Source organism: Petaurus breviceps, unplaced genomic scaffold, assembly GCF_028583685.1.
Source record: "Petaurus breviceps papuanus isolate PSGF00001 unplaced genomic scaffold, PetGlider_PUasm1.0 188, whole genome shotgun sequence".
NCBI classification, from domain to species: domain Eukaryota; kingdom Metazoa; phylum Chordata; class Mammalia; order Diprotodontia; family Petauridae; genus Petaurus; species Petaurus breviceps.
Window position 1 is genome coordinate 14,827,291 of NW_027185804.1, and position 21,933 is coordinate 14,849,223.

At 37.1% G+C, this 21,933-nt stretch overlaps 1 protein-coding gene across 1 annotated transcript in view; it reads left to right on the top strand.

Moving 5' to 3' along the window:
• Positions 1-21,933, top strand: part of LUZP2 (leucine zipper protein 2) — a 774,279-nt gene that overhangs the window by 320,497 nt on the left and 431,849 nt on the right. The window contains exons 2-3 of the mRNA XM_069091307.1: positions 15,884-16,001; positions 19,700-19,770. Of these exons, the coding sequence (XP_068947408.1) occupies positions 15,884-16,001; positions 19,700-19,770 (189 nt within the window). The remainder of the gene's footprint in view (positions 1-15,883; positions 16,002-19,699; positions 19,771-21,933) is intronic.

The following is a 21,933-nucleotide window of genomic DNA, read 5'->3' on the forward strand; positions in this document are numbered from 1 at the left end:
ACTTGCCACTTTGTTTAAAATAATCTATATGGATATAGATATTTATGTGTCTATAACAATATAGATAATTCCATATCTATCTGTCTGTCTGTCTGTCTGTCTGTCTGTCTGTCTGTCTGTCTTTCTGTCTATGTATCCACGTATCTATCTATGTATCTAGCTAGCTAGCTATTTATCTAGCTAATCATCTTTCCCCAGATTCTAGTACTAAGATAGAATTGTAAATTGTTAGGTTTCAAATTTATTAATGTACAAGTGCCATCTATTGGTAAAGGAGGGTAACTGCAGAGTGACTCAGTGGGGGACCATGTTCTAACTCCTAGTTGGGAAACAGAATCTCAGAATATGTCAGTTTCCCATTGAGTTAAGACAACATGAAATTCAAAGATTGCAAATACCATTTTGTTTATTTAAGAAAACCAGTATCTCAAATATGATTAATGGAACTGAACCAAATTTTGAATTAGAAGATCTTAGAGATTATAGGATTATAGATCTAACTTTATAACATAAATTAGTTGCTATTTTTTCCAGCTCTCTCATTTTGTACTTAAGGCAAAAAAAAGAAAAATGACTCACGTTTATAAAGTCCTTACAAATCCTTTTTATTATTGGCTCATTTCAGTAACTTTGTGATATAGCTATGGAAATTTTTGTTTTTATTTTATTTTTCTGTTTAATGAGGTAACTAAGGCTCTGAGATTTTATTTAATTTGGCATGGCCACACAACCAGTAAGTATCCAAAGAAGGATTTGAACCCATATTGTTCTGATTCCACATCTGGTGGAATATCCTACGTGGTAGTTGTCACCATCAGTGGTAGGGAGACAGAAAGAATTGGAGTCCTGTAATTCCAATCTCACCTCTGCTGCTATTTAGTTATATGATTTTGGTCAGTTCACTGAATTTCTTCTAAGATCTTTATCTTCCTTATCTTTAAAATAGGAGTAATGATCATTTGTACCTTGTACCACAGAGACCACTTGTGAGGAAAGCATTTTGTAAACTGTAAAATGCCATCCATTATGGAACTCATTGTTATTTACAGTTGTCATTGCCATGGGTCTTCAGGAAGAAGCATTTGGGGAGGGGTAGAGGTGTGGAGCAACAAGAATACTAATTCAGGACCCCTGAGTTGGAGTCCCAACTCTGCCTCTCACTGGGTAATATGACCTTGAACAAGTTGCCCAGGCCCTAAGGTCTTTAAATATCCTCCTGTCTAGAATGAGCGTGTTTGGACAAGCTGATTTCTAGAATCTCTTCCAGCTCTGTAATCTATTCAAGAGTTTGGGTGAGAATTGTATTCTTTCAATCCAGCAGCAAATTAAATTCACTTTTGATTCCTGCCTTTCTTGGCTGCTGCTGCTGGAGTGTTCAGATTCTTGGAACATCACACAATTCAGTAACCATGCCCTAGTATCCAATTCCTTTCTTAAATGTTCAAACCTTGGGAAGAAATGGAAATGCAGGCATCTGAAAAGGACCGTTTCAGCTAGATAACTAGGTTTATCATTTGCTGGAACCCTCCACACTTAACATTTTAATAGGCTCCTGTCCCTGTCTTAGCAGGATACAGTGAGGGTAAGTGAGATAGCAAATGTGAAACCACTTTGCACTCCTGAAACTAAAGGATTTCTGTAAATGCAAGTTGTTTTTTTTTATTATTCTAAAGGTTTCTCTGCTGTTTCTCTCCTGCTGAAGCAGAAGGCTCATGCAGGCCTTTTATATTGCTTTCTTACTCTGTTTAAAGCTTTTGCCATTGACTCCAGATACTATTCACAAGATGACAGGGGCTGAAGTCATGGAACAGAGCAGAGTTGCAAAATCAATAGAACTCTCATCAGTCAGTCACCAAGCCCAAGATTCATTTCATGAATCACAGAATGCAAAGCCACGGGCTTCTGTCTTTTCCCTCAATTGTGTTTTTATCTGCACAAATTGAGTTAATCAGAGACTTAACAAATTGATCAGGTATTAGCCGGGCATTTTTTTTTTAATCTGTGGGATCCGTTCCATGAACCATTGAAACTCCTTTCAGAAACCCTCATGTTCTGTTTTGAAGCCAAATCTGGATTCCTTTCCCATTAGATTCCTTTCAACTTGTGACATTCCTACAGGAAGGGGGGTTTGAGTGTTTACCCTTGGTTCTAAATTCTGTGAATGACATTGCATGAGGTGCCACACTCTTTTCTTTCTTTCACCAGAACTGGCTTTCGGTTACCTGCTAATCGATTTTTATTGTTATCCCCTCTGCTGTCAACACCCGATTCACCACTGTTGTCTGGCTGAGTATACAGCATGAGAGGAAACAGTAAGAATATAGTAACTGCTGTATAAATGGTAGCTATTATCATTATCATCACCATTATTATTTTTATGTTTCCTGTTCTCTAAAGGTAATCTGGGTGCTTTCTTAAACCATATAAAGAAGCTTGGAATTAATTTTTAAATGTTCACATTACAGGTCATCAAATCATAGACAATATAGCCTGGAATCAAGGTCAGAGATTGAGTCCATCCCCTAGTTATAGAAATGAGGAAATTGTGTCTGAAGGGGGTAAAACAACTTGTCAAAATTACAAAATTTGTAGATAGAAGAGGAAATTGGGGAGCTAGGTGGCACAGAGGATAGAGCCCTCTTTACCTCAGTTTCCTCATCTATAAAATGATCTGGAAAAGAAATGGCAAACCATTCTAGTAACTTTGCCAAAAAAAAACAAACAAACCCAAATGAGGTCATCTATAAATGAAACAATTGAACAACAAAAAAGGAAAAATAAAAGAATAAAAAAGGAAAGGGAGAAAGCATTTGTCCCTATGCCGGGCATATGCTAAGTGCTTCATAATTATAATTTCATTTTATTGTTACAACACCGTAAGAGGTAGGCGTTATTATAATTATTCCCATTTGACAAATGAGGAAACTGAGGCAAGCAAAGGCTAAGTGACTTTCCCAGGAGCACATAGCTATTAAGTGTCTGAGATTAGATTTGAACTCAGACCTTCCTGACACCAGGGTCCACTGCTCTTATTATCTAGCTGCTTAGAACTGAGGTTTGAAGTCACTTCCAGACTCCATATTCAGTGATCTTTCTGCCAGACCTTATAAACTTAATACCAAACTAAGATGCTCCTGATAGGGAACTAACCCAAATTTTTATCTGCCTCTTGTCTTTTAACTCATCTTCTCTGTCCCATTTACAAACCTCCAAATCTGGTACTCAGTTCTTATGTTCCATTCCTCCCTCACCTTCTCCCCTGAGACAGGTTATCACATAGCCCATCCAGGACTGTGAGGCTGAGCTGCTGCCACTGGGGACACTGCCCTCATACCCCTCTGTCCTCCCTCCTTCACTTAAGTTGCCTGACGTCTCTCAGAGCTGGGATGAGAAAGAAGTCACCAATTCTCTTCCTTCTCATGATCAAGAGGACTACGAGGCTTGCATTTCTTCTCTGTCATTGCTTCCTAAGCTCCTCCAGGACCCAGCATCTACCCTGCTCCTCTGCTCTACAGTTCAGTACTTAATCAATGCTCCATGAATGATTGATTGATTAGGTAACTAAAGAACCCCACACAATAGCTGAACCCTTAGGAATTCTGGATTGTATATCTGCACTGTCACTCATCTTGCTTTTATGTGTTGTCTCTTGTAATTAAAATGTGACCTCCTTCAGATCAGAGGGATAGATATGTGTTTGTAGTGGAGGAAGATGCTGAATGGTCACATTTGCTTAGATGTTGGAGAAGCTCCAGAGACTGTATTTATGAAGTCAGGTGTGAAAATTGGGGGGAATGGGGTGAGGCATAGAAAATGGCTGTCTGGATTGAACTACCATTAGGTCATTCATAGCCAAATCTGCACACAGTGATCTTGTCAGACATCCTTAGGTTCAAAGCCAGAAGCAGTTTCCATGTTGTAGATCTCCTTTCTTCCCACATGTTTTGAGAGACAGTGATATTCTGCCTTTTGTTTCCTGGATTTAAAAAAAATTCAAAGTTTTCCTGTATTTTAAAGTTATGTTTAATATAGATTTGAATTTACTGACTAGACAAATAAGAAATTCTAAATAGAATGTTTTTTTAAAAAGCTGAAAAAGAAATTAAAAAGCGAATGAATGCATGAATATAAATTTCTTTATTGTTGTTGGTGTTATTATTTTTAAAGAGGAGGATACATGACTTAAAATGCATGAGAAATGAAGGGACAGATATTCAAAACATTTAGCCCAGTCATCAGAATTCTAACTGGTCTGTGGTCTTCTAAGCTAAATAAGAGAGAATCTTATTGCATGTGTGTATGTATATGTATACACATACACACATATGTGTGAATATGTGTATCTATGTATTAATAAGATTCTGTTATATGTATATCATATGTTATGATATTTTATAATCTTTATAAAACAATAATAGGTAAAATCAAGGTTTTTTCTTGTTAAAAACCAGAGTCATGTAATAAGAAAATTTTAGTGATAAAAAGGAGACTGCCCAAGTAAAGTGCAGGGAGGTATAAAATTGAAGAAAAGAACCTTACCAAGTTTGTTTGTTGGCATTTTTTCTCAAAACCTGATTGCTCAGGAATGAGGGGGGAAATTAAGCACTTGAATAAAGGAACCCATTCTTCCCAGGTGATACCTGATAAAAGAGTTCGAGGAAAAGTGGTGGCTCCTTCCCATCAAAAGTATGGGGAAGTTAAGGGTGGGGTTATCTAGTTTTTCTGTTAACTAACCACCCCCTGTCCTCCATCTTTGTCTATATTAGACTTCTAGTTTTATTTTAATCTTGTAACATTTTTAGTGTCATCCCAATTACTAATGGGATAAGTTCCTCAAAGTTCAGTTGTAGAAGCCAGAGCCAAGAAACCATTGCAGGACAGTTCCTTCTCTCGTACCTTTCCCTCCAGCCATGGCCTTCCTTTCTGGCCTTCATGTCCTCTTACGTGGCAAGGTGGTTTCCAACTCTATGATTTTATTTGCTCAAGGCTTTTTAAACTTTTTCCACTTCTGGCCCATTTTCCTAGTTCAGCAACATTGCATGACTTGAGGGCATGTACAGGGCAAAGTGCACATGCTTTGTGTCAAGAACCAAGACTGCAGTGAAGTTGTGTCATGCAACATAGGCAAGTGCTGCCAAAATTTCCTCGGATTCATTACACATTTAATTTTTTATTAATTTTTGGTCATTGTGTGTTCATAATCCTTTTACTGTTGCTGAATTTTTCGGAACCCTGTATGGAGTCACGACCCATAGTTTAAGAAGCACTAGATAGATAACCCTTGAATGAGGAAACTACTTCTAATCAATGCTACGTAACACTTTGAAACCAATAGAAACTTCTCTGCTCATGAATAGACTGTTGTATTTCAAGAAGAGATAGTCCATTCTGGGGACCACAATCAAAGATTAATCTTGAAAGGAAAATAATACCATTATTTATAATGACATAGCCTTTGAGAATCCAGGCTTACCTACATATAATTATGTATATCTGTATGTGTGTATATGTGTATGTATATATATATACGTATATATATATATATATACATACACATACACATATATAGATGCTTCTCCTCCTCCTTTACCTCTTTATTGTCATCTTCCTCCTTCTCCTTCTCCTCTTCCCCCTCTAAGGGATATAACCAAAGGTGCCCCAGAGTCAGCTTAAATCAGCTGAACTGTCTCATCAAATTTTCAGTATAAACATTTATACCTTAGTAATTGGAAAACAATAAAAAATCAGGTGTTGATTTCTTGTTTTAGTGATGGTCTAGACCTAAGAAAGTATTAGTGAAAATGTGAATAGTACAGATTAAACTTAAATTGAAGTGTGCTGCACATGTTTTTTTCATTGAGTGGTTAATTATTGCACATTTCCCATTATAACACTAGACTAGATGATCAATAAATCAAAAGAAAAAATTTATTAAGCACCTACTATATGCCAGTCATTGTAATAAGCACTGGAGATACAAAAAAGAGGCAAAACATGATCCCTGCCCTGAAGGAATTTATAATTTAATTCCAATCTAGCATTGTTAGTTGATTGTAGGAATTCCTAGATGAGGAAAACTCCCATGGTAGGTTATACCACTTTATAATGTAGAGTGTATAATACCATTGTAGATTAATGCCTTCTCTGAAATTTTAGACTTAGGCATTACCTAGAACACTGAGAAATTATGTGACTTGGGTAGGATCACATGGACAGTGTGTGTCAGAGGAGGAATTTGAGCCCATGTCTTAGTGGATGTAAGGCCAGTTCTCTTTATAGTAAAAGATGCTTCCTCCCTTAGTTGGTATCTATCTCTCCTATCATCCCAACCCAAAGTCATTGTTTACATACTTAGAGAAACAATATTCTTGTCCTATTCTTCCTGGGAGAAGAGAATCTCTTTTCTAGTTGATCTTATGACTTCTTCAGCCTCCTCTGTTCCTCTAGAGGAAACAACTCCTAGAAATATTCATTCTTTTCCTGTGAAATAGTTTCTCACTTCTCTGCTTGTCTGCCTGAAGGCACTTTACCTAGATAAGATTACTGTGTCTCATTTTTTTTGGCCCTTTGTGATGAAATTGACTCATCCCATTGCCATCCTATATTTACATGGAAGAAGAATCTTACCTTTATGAACAGTGTAGCATTTTACCCCAATGGGGGCAGTGCTCCTTTTCCAGAGAAAATCTCTTCCCCCTCATTTTCTGGTACTGGTACACAAAATGGAAACAGCACCCTTCCCATTAGGAATTCCTTTGCTAAACACCTCTCCCCAACCTGGATGTCATTAAGCCATGTAAATGAATGTATACAATGCTAAAATATAGACTACAGAACATCTGAGTTCAAAACCTGCCTCTGACACTCCCTAGATGTGAAATACAGAATAAGTTGTATAACCTATCCCATACTCAGTTTTCTTACATATAAAAGCTGATAATATCATCTAACTCAAAGGACTGTTGAGCAAATCACTTGAGGTGTTTGATGCAAATCCTTAAAATGTAGAAATATTAGCAATCATCGGCCTTACCACCATTGTCATACAGGTAGTCATCATCATCATTGTCATTCTTATTGTTATTATTGTGATTACATCCATGAATCGGTGACAAATAGTAGATGACTTGTGTGTGTGTGTGTGTGTGTGTGTGTGTGTGTTTCTCTTTTTGGATTTAACTTTCAGCTATCTACCAAATATCTAACCAAGGATGCCCAACCTTGGTGTCTAAAGTGCTATGCCAGAAGACTACAAATTCTGGACATTTTTATATTTGGACAAAAGAGAACAAGGTTGTTAAAATCTTTTATCTTTTAAGATTTCAGTTTCTTCAGCTATAAAACAAAAATAAAAATATTTACTTTCCCTTATCCCTAGGGCTATTGTGGAGAAAGCACATGGATGGAGTATATGCATATGATTTGTAGTTATTATTATCATTATAATTAAGAATATTGTGGTTGTTACTATTGTAGGCCTTCTGGAAAGATACTGTGTATGATTATTAACTACCTATTTTGTGCTAGACATTGTAATAAATACTTTACAGATATTAACTCATCGGATCCCAAAAACAGCCCTGAGTATCAAGGGCTATTATTATCCCCATTTTATAAGTGAGGGTATTCAAGTCAATTCAGTAATCAGTATTAAGCACCTACTATGTGCCTGCCACTGTGATGAGCACTAGAAACTGAGGCTGACAGAGTTTAATGGCCACTAAATGCCTGAGGTTGAACTTAAACTCGTCTTTTCCCAAGCACAAGCTCAGTGCTCTATACTTTGCCATATTGCTACCATATTGGGCATCTGTCTGAGGGACTGATAAACTAAGTGCAGAATTTCAAGACTAGAAGGGTTGGAACAGCCGATGACTTCTTTTGGCCACAGATCCTCCTGCATTGTCAAGAGGTTCTATCTTCCCAAATTGTAGGGACCAATGATACCATTGACTTTTTGACATCTCGAAATAAATCTCGGAGCAGGATGCAGAGAAAAACTAAATATATATAAGATGGTCAAATCCCTCCAGAACTATTCTAGTTCTTTTTTTTTTTTACTTCTTGACTAAAACTCATCTTTGGATGAATAAAATGTTGTACTGGAAGGAATAGTAGAAATTGTCAGTGTGTAGAACCTTAAGTGGCATGCCCATCTATGGTCATAAAGCCAAAAGTGGAAAACCAGAGATGAGATCAGAACCCAGATCTCCAGAGGGCTGGTCCAAAACCTTTCCCCTGCAAAACACTTGCAAACCCATTTTAGTCTTCTTTTATTGTTACCTAATATTTTTTTCTCTTTTTTTAGAAAATAGTGAAGTGTGGTGGAAACATTATAGGACTAGAGTTAGAAGACATTAGGTCAGGGGTGGGGAGTCTTGTGGCCTTCTAGGTCCTTGGATGTGGTTTTTTGACTGAGTCCAAGTGTTACAGAACAAAATATTTTTATTAAAAGTATTTGTTCTGTGAAGTTTGGATTCAGTCAAAGGGTCATACTTGAGGACCTAGAGAGGCACATGTGTTGTCTAAGCTACAGGTTCCTCACCCTTGGACAAGGCTTTGAAGGCCACCTCTACTGCTGACTGTAAATGGCAATAGAACCACCTTTTACTTGGATATTTATTATAGATATGCTTGTGTGTGTATGTGTGTGTATGTGTGCATGCTTGCATGTGTATGTGTATGCATGCATGCTTGCATGTGTACACCCCAGCTCACGGGGGAAGAGGACAGGGTATCCAGTGGTGAAATGGTAGGAAGGCAGAGTACACTAAGAAGAACAGAATTTTTGGAAAAAAGGCTTTATATGGGCTTCATATGCGATAGTAATTCTATATAGGAAAATGGAGGGAGACCATAGAACAGATTACACCCTCATACTTTGAGGCCATTTGAAAAGAAAAAAAAAAGAAGATTGAGGTTAATATTCTTTACATCTTTGTAAATGCCAGGGTCTCCCTTTTACCTCTAAGATCAAAATATAAAACCCTTTTTTGCCTTTCAAAATCCTTCACACTCAACCTCCACCCCACCTTTCTAATGTTCTTATACCTTACTGTCCCCCTCCACTCTCACACACTCTGAGATCCAAGCATACTGATATCCTTGCTCTTCATGCTCAAGGCACTGCCTCTCCCCTCGACACCACCATTCTCCCTTGCTTTATTTACCCCATGCTTCAAATTTCATCTTTTATCATCTCTGTTTCCTGGCTTTTCTGGACTCCTTCAAGCTTTAGATAAAAGTCCACTTTCTACCAGCAATCTTTCCTGATCCCTTTTAAACATTAGTGCATCCCCTCTCTCGATCATTTCCAATTTAATTGCTAGAGACATTTGCTTGCTTTCCCTCTTTTAGATTGAGTTCCTTGAGAGCAGGGATTGGATTTTACCTTTCTTTACATCCTTGACACTTGGCATGTTACCTGAGCACAGTGGGCACTTAATATTTTTTGATTGTCTGAACGATGCTAAGCTTTATAAGCCATATTAAGGTTTCAAGGTGATTTATGTATATTTTTGCTTTTGTTTCCCCCAACATACCTGTAAAATAGGTGTCATAACTGGAAGGACCCCTACATTTATAGATGAGGAAGGTGAAATTCACTAAAGATTGATAAAGATTTACCACAACTACACAAATAGTAAATGTAAGTGTTGTCTAAAACTCTAGTCCTCTCTAATTTCAAGACATTTCTACATTCCTTGGCTGGCTCAGAGATAAAAGGAAAAGTTTATTTCTATTGGTACTAATGGAAATGAAAGTTCATTGTAGTTCTTAGTGTAGACATATCTGGGAAGTTGCATTTTACATTAAAAGAGCTAGCAAGTGTCCTACCATGCCTCTGGCACATGAAAAACAATAGGTGGGTTCTTTGCCCACATTTGCAGAAATGAATTTAATATCTTAGATGTCCAGAGTTTTATTTAGGGTAGATAAGCATTGCAAATACTTTTAGGCTGATAGCTACCTATGGTTACAGTAGAAATATTCTTTCCCATCCAATAAATAAAAAGGTACCATTGCTAAATTTCTTTGCTTCTGAATAAATGAGAGTGATTTGACACTTGGAAATAACCTGGACAGGCTAGAGTAGATCAATTTATTCTTTTGCTTCCTTGACTATTATTTTTTAAGGTGGATATTGTCCCTCTCAAAACCCAGGGCAATATTTATCCAACTTTGCTCTGAACCTGTATATTGAATGTGATTCTGAATTGAAAATTCTAGTCATTGTCCTATTCAAGACTGCAGGCATCACAACAAACATATATCCATTTACCTTAACCTGATACACCTGAGTGTCAAGGTCCATTGATCTCTGACTGTCAAGGAGACATCGTTGTAGTAGGGGAAAAAAAAAAGAATATTAAAAGTATCATGCCTTACCACAGACACGGTTTTTGCTTATCTTGATATAGATTAGTCATCACTAAAGGGCTTTTTTGTAATCTGGCCTTAGCCATGACACTACTCAGAAACATGGCCTGACATAAGATATTTTGTAGGGAATGTATATACTTTGGGTGAGTACTCTCTTTGGCAGAGGGAAGGAGAACCTCAGTCATTGTAGCCATGCACCAAGGTGATCCTCCCTTTCTTTTTTGCCCCACAATAATATAAAGTTTTGGTTCATCTGAATTACTAAGGAGAGTTCATTAACCAATGGGGAAAACCTGTTTTTACCTCTTTATATAACACCCCAACAAAGGGTGGGGCTTTCCTTAAGGCTGTTAACTTGGCTCTTATCATATGGACTTCCAGATCACGTGTTAACTTGGCTCTTATCATATGGACTTCCAGATCACGCCCATATATAAGCCATCCTGCCTCCAGGTTTCACTAACACCAAGACTGGAATTTCTCTGAGGGAACTGTTCATAGCTCATAAATTGAAGTGGAAATATATTCACATTATATCATTACTGCAATAGAATTACAAATATAAAAGTCCATGTTGAATTGTCAGTGCTAAAGAAATTCTATTGCTTGAGGTTTCAGGATTTTCTTTTTTCTGTACAAGACAGGCCTAGAGAAGAAACTCATAATCCTTTACCTACTTAGATCAGGGGAATAAAGGGGATTGTGTCTTTTCTTTGTCTAACAGTAGTAGGACTTAAGCTATAGCTCCTTCCTCTGGAATTCAGGCCTGCCAGGTGTCTCATGGAAGCGTGGGCCTACTTAGCTCCATCTCTCCAAATCTCTTAACTCATAAATATAACATCAGGGATAGAAAAATTCAAAAGCTTAGAGGAAGAGTCTAGATTTTAGGCAGAATGAACTCAGAGACTTTCCCAATAGATGTTATTTTAAAGAACCTGATGATGATTTTCATTTAGGAAGTAGAATTAAAGGTACCTCTCAGGAAATGTGTAATTAGAAAAGAAAGTAGACCAGTTAACTCACAAAAATATATATAACAGATAGCTGAAGTTCTCTACTGGCATTCACAGAGAATTAAAGAAAAATACCTGGAGGGAACAAGGGAGCTCCTCTTTTAAGATTTTATGGGAATAAGGAGCAATCACCAAACAGAAAGGAAGAGCAGGGCTGACTTGTGATCTGCCCCAGTGGAAGAAATTATTATTATTATTAATGTTATTATTATTATTTTTAATGATAGCAGTAATATACCTAACATTTATCTATTGGGCTCTGTGTCAAGTACTTGCCAAATATTAGCCCATTTGATCCTCACAATATCCTGGGGGTCAGATGCGATTTTTAATACCCCATTTTGCAGATGAGAAACTTAAGAGAAATATGGATACATTCACATTGCTGAGATGTCATACCTTTTGAAGGGGGATTTCCTAACCACCCCTGATCCCATGAGTTCTAGAAAGCTATGCACTTCTAGGCTTGGATGCATCTTTATTCCTGCTTTGCAAGTATTATAGTTGTTTGGTGAAAAAAGCAAACATTTTTGAGGTTTGTAAAGCACATATTTTGGAGTCTTGATTTTTATGGGGTTTAAATCCAGAGTCATCACATATGCTCTTGTGACACATTTGATAAAACTAGCAACCATGGGAATGTAATGAAAACAGTAAACAATTTCCCCAGGATAAGCAACATTGGTTTTCGGAAGCCAGAGTTAAAAGCATTAGTATTCCAATTCAGAACCAATATACATTGCATTTAATGGTAGGAAGGCTCAATGTGCTAAGCAATACAAACCCCATCCATATACAGGTAATATTACATGCCTGTTCATCCTGGTTTCAAGAAACATCCTCTTGTTGGAAAAATAAGACATGTTAACAAACACTTGAATGAAGAGAGATACAAAATCCTCTGTAACTGAATTCTAAGTTGTATTTCAGACTCTGCAGTCTATGAAAGAAAGGTTTGTTTTGGTTTATTTGTTTGTGGTTTTGGCCTCATCTGTGAGATTATAAACTCATTGAGGGCAGGGTCTGTCTTTGGCCTCTTTATATATCCCCATTGCTTAGAATTGTGCCTAGAACATAGTAGAATCTTAATAAATGGTGATTGATGCAGCTCTTCTTGTGGCTGCAAAGAATTGGAATTTGAGGGGATGCCCATTGATGGGAGAATGGCTGAACAAGCTGTGTTATATGAATGTAATGGAATATTATTGTGCTATAAGAAATGATGAGTAGGTGAATTTCAGAAAAACCTGGAAAGATTTACATGAACTGATGCTGAATGAAATGAGCAGAACCAGGAGAACATTGTACACAGGAACAATCACAATGTGTGATTAGTGATTTTTATAGACTTAGTCCTTCTCAACAATGCAAGGACCTAAAACATTTTCAAAGGACTCATTATGGAAAATGACATCCATATCCAGAGAAAGAACTATGGAGTCTGATTACATAGTAAAGCAAACTGTTTTCTTTTTTTCTTTGTTTGCTTTGTTTTTGTTTTTTTTTAATTTCTCATGGTTTCTCCCATTCATCATTGTTCTTCTATACAATATGACTAATGTGAAAATAGGAATGCTTAATAAGAATGTTTATGTAGAGGTTATATCAGACTGTATCCCATCTTGGGGAGGGAAAATGAGAAGGAGGGAGAGAAAATTTAAAACTTAAATGTTGAAAACTAAAAATAAATCAATTAACTTAAAAAAGGAATAAATAGAAAAAAATAAATGTTGATTGACTGATTAATATTGATTGGTTGATTTAGAAAGCTCCCAGTGAGTAAACCCCCTCTATGAACAGAGGAATCTACTTACTACAATATTTATAGTCTAAGAAAATATCCTGGAGCACTGAGGATGTAAGTTCCTTGAAGACAAGAATGACTTCATTTTTATCTCTGTAGCTTCAGTGCTTTCACAGAATAGTTGGTGACCTATTAGATACTTAATAAACATTCATTGTTGGTTGGCTGTTGTCCTTTGTTCTTAAAAGAGGACCAAAATGACATCACTGTGTTGTGGTCAAGGTACAAGGTGTCTGACTGTGTATGATCAATATGAGCTCACAAAGCTCTACCATGGGTCAGGCATACATATTCCACATGAGCATTTGGAATAGAGATTCATTTTAAAGTTAAATGATTTACCCAAGGTCGCGTGTATAAAATGTATACTTATGATATGGCAGCTCAAGGAGATGGGGCAACAAGACATGCATAAAAGTGTAATTTTTAAAAGAAAAAGAGGAGAAAACTTACGGTTCTGAAATTTTCCCTTGCTTCCACAGTTCTGCCAGTTAGAGTAAGAGGAAAGCAGGGAACATTAATAACAGTCTGATTGCCAGCTAATGCACTGTGCAGCAGGGTAAATTACAAGGTCAGATAAAAGTGCAATTTTCCTTTGTAGGAAACTATTCTCATTCACCAGAAAGAAAGAGAGAGAATGAGGGCAGAAGGCTTTAGCATCCTTCTGCATAAAAAATGGGGGAAGGAAAGAATCATCAAAGAAACTCATTCTGGACAGATGCCACTTGCTAATAATCCTAAAGATGTTGCATGTGGGAAATACAGCTTCTTTACTTTTCTTTGGTCTAGCTCAAAGGCTACTCAACATTTGTAATTACTCATACTATTCAGATTTATTCAAGAATGATTTTTTTTTCCTCCTAGGGAAAGGACTGAATAGGCAAATAATTCTCTGTCTGCGAGACTGCCAAATAGGGAAACAGAAGCAGTGGGTTTGAATGGACAAAAGATCCAAAGGATCAGGGTCTGTCAGAAGGTGCCACAGGTGGAAAAGATGCAGAAAATGAAACCAAATGTGCTTCCCATTGCACATACGATAGAAATTTACTTAGAAAAAATGGTTAGGGATTTGTCCTGTGATTTAATTGGTACAGAGAATTTCGAGGTGAGAAAACATCATCTCACTAAAGGAGGACTACATCTTCTCTGAAACATAATCTTACTTGCCTAGAGCACAAGTGTCAAATATGTTGCCCTAAGAAGTTGGGGTACAACACTCCAGAGTGATGTTTGAACCAAACTAAAAGTATAATTAAGTTCAGTTCAGTTGTTTATTCCGAGGCTTTTAAGGCATGTCTGACTGCTTTTGACCCCATCTAGAGTGATTTTTTTTTTAAAGATACCCCAGTGGTTTGTCATTTCATTCTCCAGTTAATTGTACAGATGAGGAAACTGAAGCAAACAGGATTAAGTGACTTGCTCAGGGTCACACAGATGGTAGGTGCCTGATGATATATTTGAACTCGGAAAGTTGAGACTTCCTGAATGTAGGCCCAGCATGCCACACATTGCACCACCTAGCTGCCCCCAAAGGCAATAGAACATCGATAATGATGACGTGTTTTTCTAAGTCAATATGAAGCCTACAGGGATAGTTCCCCTGCCCCAGTTCTATTTGAACTCAACATCACTGGCCTAAGAGCCCTGAGAGATGGTTCCGGGTTCAAGGCCAACTTTCTATCTATTTTGCCATGCTTCCTCTCTGGGGGGAAAAAAAAGAATTAATGAACAAAGTCATTAATATGTATGAATTGATAATTTAATAAATAAATGTTTGCTATGAACTGGTTATTTATGTTCCTATCCCAGGGTGGAGGAAGAGGGAAAGGAGGCTGTAGAAAAAGTATTAACTGTGAATCAAGCACTTGCTATTTCATAATTGGGGGAATTACCTCTAGCCACTAAGAAGACAGATTGAAAACAACTGTCACTTATAGTCTTGACAGAAGTGGGGAACCCATGGCCTCGAGGCCACATGTGGCTCTTTATGTCCTCAAGTGTGACCTTTTGACTGAATCCAAATTTGACAGAACAAATCCTCCTAATAAAAGTATTTGTTCTATAAAACTTGGGAGGCAGTCAAAAGGCTGCACCCAAGGACCTATAGGGCCATATGTGACCTCAAAATAGCACATTCCCCACTCCTGTTTTAGGTTTCCTAAGGTTCAGAGACATTAATTGATTTGAGGGGGATCATGAAGCTTTTCATTGTCATTTAAATACAGGATTTGAATCCAGCACTTTCTATGGCCAGTTCCAGAGTTCTGCCTAGCACACTTCACTGTTTCTGAGTAAAGAATACTGACTTTGGCTTTAGAAGAACTTTGTTTGAAACCTTGCATGATATTGAATAGAATCAGTTCATCCCTTTTGCCCTCAATTTCCACATCTGAAAAATATAGGGGTCAGAGTAAGTGACCTCTAAGTTTCCTGTTAGCTTATGAGAAAAGACGCAGGTGGCTTTTTTGTTTTTTTTTTTTTTTTTTTCTTTTAATGAGGACCCTAGGATGTATTTCAGATTAGTGCAGATTTTACTGACACAATAATTACCCAACTCAGGTGAAGTTATATGCTCCTTTGGGGAGTGATGGAAAATTTGTCTGAACCAAGCTGATTCCAAATCAGCCTCAATACACTGGGGCGGGATTGTTAGAAGACTTCATACCTGCTCTTTCTGTGTTAGACAGAGCCATGAAGAGCTGGAGAGGAAACTGAAAGAAGTCTTCAAGGAAAGAAGCAATATCCTCCGACAGCTGTCAAAGACTTCCAGGGAACTTGATGGAATTAAAGTCAACCTTCAGGTAAGATTAATATTCATGTCCCCAATGACTATAGACCATTCACCAAATTACCTGCTATTCATTCTGATAACAACATAGAGAGAGATTCTTTTTGTTTTGTTTTGCTTTGGTTTTGCATCCCCAGTGTCTAGACCAGTATCCAGAGCAGCGACTTGCACATAGTATGTGTTTATACATAGTAGGTCATTTAATAAATATCTGTGAAATCACATTTATTCGAATTTTAGCAGCATTGAAAAAAGTCCTAGTTCTTGAATATAATAAAATGTTATTTATTAGGATGTGAGGTTAGCAAAGAAATATCATTTGAACAGGTGACCTGGGAATTTAGAGTTTGCAATTGGATAGAATGAGAAAATTTTGTGATTTGCAAAACCATCAGTACCTCCCATCTCCAAAGACAAATTTCACTCCACTGTTTTTCCTATTACAAAATAATGAAAAGCAATAATGAACAGCAGAGAAAATGAAAACAGGAGTTATCTAAAAGAGCACATTGTAAATTCCCACTGGCCCAGGGTCCGAAAATTTTCTGACAAACCCTGAATCAGGGAAAGACTGAAGGGAGGAGAATTACTCCTATGAAGCCATCATTTCTATCACTAGAGTATTTGAATGAGAATCTATTGAGGATTCTGATCAGAAGAAAACTTTGTCCAACATCTTCAGGGATATAATGCACTGTGCCTAATGGTCTCAGAGGGGAGATTAGAGGAACCTCTACCCTATGACTTCGATCCTACCCTTTAAGTCAAAAATGTATTTTATACTTTAGAAGGGGCAAGAAAAACGACTTGTGATATCTTCCATCAGGCCTTTAAGAAAATGACATGGGGAGAGATGGTTACAAGATTCTAGGTTTTGATTTCCTTCCAAAAGAATTTCATTGCCTGTGTAGGTGTTATAGGCTGTTTTTGTTTGTTGGTTTTGGTTTTGATCAAGAAGTTAAAGCTGAGAGAAATTAAGATTTCCTTTATTTCAGTATCTTCTTTTTACAAATGAGGAAACATATCTTGGGGAATTAAATAATTTACCCAAGATCACATAGAGAGTCCATAGTGGAACTAGGCTAGACCTAAGGATTCTAGGCATTCAATCCAAAATTTGTTGCTGTTGATTTTCTTCTAATTGACAATTCTTTTCATGAGAAGTGCAATGCAATTCAATTCAGTGATTATTTATTAATTACTTTTTAATTGCTGTGTAGACACTGTGGATAAAAAAGCAAATGGAAAAACCAGTGGATGTGCATTCTATTGGGTTGCATAAACTACAACCTGCTATTAATACCATAGCATAAATTAAAATATCAGATGAGAATATAGAGACCAAGGCCTTTAGAGAATGTAATTCATTACAGGAAATTTTGATTGATTGGGGAAGATAGTCATTAGAATAATTGGAGATTGAAGAAAGGTTCCTGGAACAGAAGACTAGGTTGGGGGTGAAGGGAGTCGCATAGGATAATGGGAACACTAAAAGAAATTAGGGGGGAAATGAAGGCCCAGTGGAGTGTGGATGTGGGAATTCTCAAATGAAGATGGTCCTCTGTGATATTGAATAATATATATTTCACTGCATCCTCTTATGGGGCACCTAGGTGGCACAGTGGATAGAATGAGAGGCCTGGAGTCAGGAAGAGTCATCCTCCTGAGTTCAAATCTGGCCCCAGATACTTCTTAGCTATATGACCCTGGTCAAGTCTCTTAACCCTGTTTGTTTCAGTTTGCTCACCTGTAAAATGGGTTGGAGAAGGATATGGCAAACCACTCCAGCATCTTTTCCTAGAAAATCCCAAATGGGGTTGAGAAGATTTGGAAATGACTAAAACCCCTAGATAATAAAACATACCCCCCTTATCATGGAAAAGAGTTGATCTGGCCTAAGACTTATCAGAGAGAGATATTATCATTATGAACACCAATAATTGTATTGTGCTATAATGTAAATATGAAAGAAATTAGCTTACCTTACCTCTAAGTTTATTTCTCAGTTTAAAATATTAGAATCAATGATCCAGGATTCACTTAGGAGCCCATGACATATGTTGAATTCTCTGTGTCATTCAGCCCCAATATGTTGTAGATTAAAAAAAAATCTTTATCTGTTTTTATATATTTCTTTAAAAAAATATCCTTCCATCCTGAAAGGATTTTAGCTATCACTCCTCCCCTTAGGGAGTGTATCTGCCATCAGTAACATTCTTGTCCAGGCATTGGGAACCTGTGACCTCAAGGCCTCAGGCTCTCTACCCTTCATCTTGTATTCCAAACTTTGAATCTATTCCTTCTCCTCCATAGAGGGATGTAAGTTCATAGGATTAATGATGAAAAGATTAAAGACACATTAGAGAGACTTAAAGTGCCCCCCAAACACAAACTTTATACAAGAAGCAAGTAAATCCCATAGATAAGAAATAAATAAATGGATTGTCCAAAATCACATAGTAAATGACAGAGCTAGGATTTGAACCAGGCTCCTCAGCATCCAGTTCAGTGCCCTATTTTGTACACTGTGCTACCTTATTAGGATAACTTCAAAATTATGAGTAAATGGGCTCAAAATGAAGATCTCTGGAGGTTTCCTGCATGTTTATGTTCAGTATATGGATAATGCCCTACCTATGGTGACATCTCATAGGTATTTGTATTTCTTTCTTGGTGTTTGCCTGTGTTCTAGATGGATCTATAGGCTGCCTCAAATTCTATTTGGAAACAGAGGGAATATGAGTCATAAATTCAAAAGAAGTTGAATAAAGTAGCTGAGTTTGCTGGATAAGTGACTTTCCTGGAACCCCAGATAACTGAGAACACCCTGCACTTGTCTTTGTAGCATAATTTTTTTCCTTCATTACACAGTTCTCTTTATGGAGTATAGGTCCTTAGGGTTTTAAATTCCTTGATTCATTGAGATGAATAATGGTTTTAGGCAGTCAGTATTGTCTTTTGTTTGGATGCTTCCATTTCAGGACACTGGTTTGCTGGGACACTGGGTTGCTTCCCTTCCTTTCCCTCTCCCCTCTTACAAGGCAAAAAGGGTATATATGTTGAGTATTGTGAACAAAGTGATAGCCTAGAAGCAGAAGAAAGGTGTCCTTTTATATGAAGAGACCTGAAGTTTTAGGCAGCACTGTTTCCACTGAACCTAGAAAGATAAGCTCTTTCATTCTGATCCATTTGGGCACTCCAGTTTGGAACTCTTTCTCCTTACTTCATTTTTCTTGTTTTTCAGTCATTTTTCAGTCCTATCCTACTTTTCATGATACCATTGGGGGTTTTCTTTATAAAGATATGGGTATGCCTTCCCATTTCCTTCTCCAGTTCATTTCACTGATAAGGAAACTGAGACAAACAGTGGTAAGTGATTTGTCTAGAGCCGCATAGTTAGTAAGTTTCTGAGGTCACATTTGAGCATATGAAGATGAGTCTTTGTGACTTCAGGCCCAGCACTCTACCATGTAGTGTACCACCTAGCTGCTTTTTTTTTTTTAATATATCCTTAAAGTTATCCAAAGCCTCCATGACTTCATTAGAATCCTTCGTGGAATTCCATGCTATTTATTGAGTGTTCCTGTCTATTAGTGGCAAAATTTGGTGTTCAACGAAAAGAGGGATCAAAGGAATCTCTGATCATAATTTCATAACCAAGTAACACTGATAATATCTTCTCCCATACTTCTCTTTGCTTTTCCTCACCAGTCTTTGAAAAACGATGAAGCATCAGCCAAGAGTGATGTTCAGAAACTTCTGGAATTAGGCAAAAAACAAAGGTAAGACTCCTCCCCCCCTCTTTTTTGGTTTTCTTTTTTTTCCTCTTTTGGTCATTCCCTCCTGAATAGCCCAACTCTGAAAGTGTGACAATCTATTGTGGTAAGGGTTGGGTTGGCAAGGTGAAAATAGATAATTATGTAGAGATGCTATCAACAGTGACAATTGGGGATGGAAGAAACTGTTTTGTTTCAGCTACACATGAAGTGTTAGCTGATAGATGCCATCCTTAATTTAGCAGCTAGCCTTGGCAAGATTAATAAGAGATAAGCATTTAGATTGTACAGAGTCTATTAAAGTTATTGAATGTGGTTCAACCCCATCAATTAATACATTTTAAAAGCAATTCCTTAGCATTTTAGTTAAAGAGACCATGACAAATGGCTATAGTAAGAGGTAAACAGGACAATGGGTTTCACAAAGCACAATGCACTTAATCATACTTCAAATTATCTATTGTGAGGAGAACCTGTTGTTACAGATAACATCCCTAGAGTGAACATTCTATGATCGAGTTTTGGTGTGTGTTTTGTTTTGTTTTTAATTTCTCCCACTATTATGTTGTTCAACTTTGGACCACAAGTTCAATATGAAATCTAAGCCCAACAGGGCTTGGAGAATAGAGTCTCATATCTCAAGCTATCAGAGTAGAGTCTTAGAATGCTTGATAGCAAATTCATGACTAAGAAGGGAAAAGGTATTAATTTATCTCATTGTCTTAACTATGCCACACCAGTCACATCTAGGACAAACTGAGACTTTGAATCCCAAAATGGAGAAAGAACCTACAGCACTTAATGGCTTTTCAGTTGAAGAAATGAGCTTAATACTTTGATCACAAGAGGAATTCATGAAAATGGGAAACTTTCAGATGGATGCTTCCATTCCCATTCACTGCATCCCAACTGAATTCCACCCTGTTTTGGCTTTGTGATGGACTCTGTCTAGTGTCCTTCCAGGCCAGCAGCCACCCCAGAAATGACTTCATAGTCTCCTCCACACAGGCTTGTTTTATTGTTCTGATATACTGATATCTCAATCCCTGAAGTTTTAATTATTTAAATCCCTGATCTGTGCTATACATTATACTGGGTGCTTGGGATAAAGATATTAAAAAAACCAAGACACCTTCTTAAAGGGCTTATATTCTAGCTAAGGACCCATTGTAGAATTCAATATATGCAATATATATTATATATATGAAATCTATATGTGATATTATTATATACACATATAATATAGCAATATGTTATATACATGCATAATCTATATTATTTTATACATATATTAATATTATATATAATTATGCACACATTATAATTATATGCGTATATTATATATTTATTATATACATTTATTCTAAATAAATAAACAAAATAATAGGGGAAGAATCTGGGAGATTTGGAGAAGTTATTGGGCAAGGGATTTCTTTTCAAGTAGGGCCTTATTGTCTATAAATTTCTGGGGCCTCTTAATAAATCCTAATTACTGACTACTTACCGTAGGTATTAAAATTGCTAGTTATGGCTCTGACCATTTTATAAGAATTATCCATAATAAACTTGCCATTTGACAACTGTTAGTTAACATAATGCTTTAACTGGAGTTTAAATGATCTTAAAGAAAATGAAAATTTATATATACATATTGAGGCCAATGAGGAACTTGGGCTACCTCCAGAAGGAGATAGGGTTAGCCAGCTTAGAATTTAAAGTCACTTTTGGTCACTATCACCATCAATTAAAATCCCCTCCTCCTTTTGTTTACACACAGTACTCTTTAGTTTACAGTAAATAGTCTTTCACCATTTATTACTATGGCCACAGGGGATAAAAAACTGGCTTTGAAGTCAGAAAGAACTGTATGTGTTTAAGTCCCCATCTGAAATCTCCTCCCTAGGATGTCACTCAGCCTTTCCGTACCCCAGGCAGTTTTCTCTAATTCTCAGTTATAGAGCATATGCTTGTGTCTGCATAGAGGTGATTGCCTGATCAGGCCTAAACTATTCTGGTGAAAAACAAACAAAAATTTGGGTTGATGAACTTGATGAAATGTGTTTTAAGTGTGTTAGCAGAAATTTGACTCAGCCCCATCCCCTCTACACATGCCATCACCCCTCATCCATCCATCCATCCATCCATCCATCCATCCATCCATCCATCCAT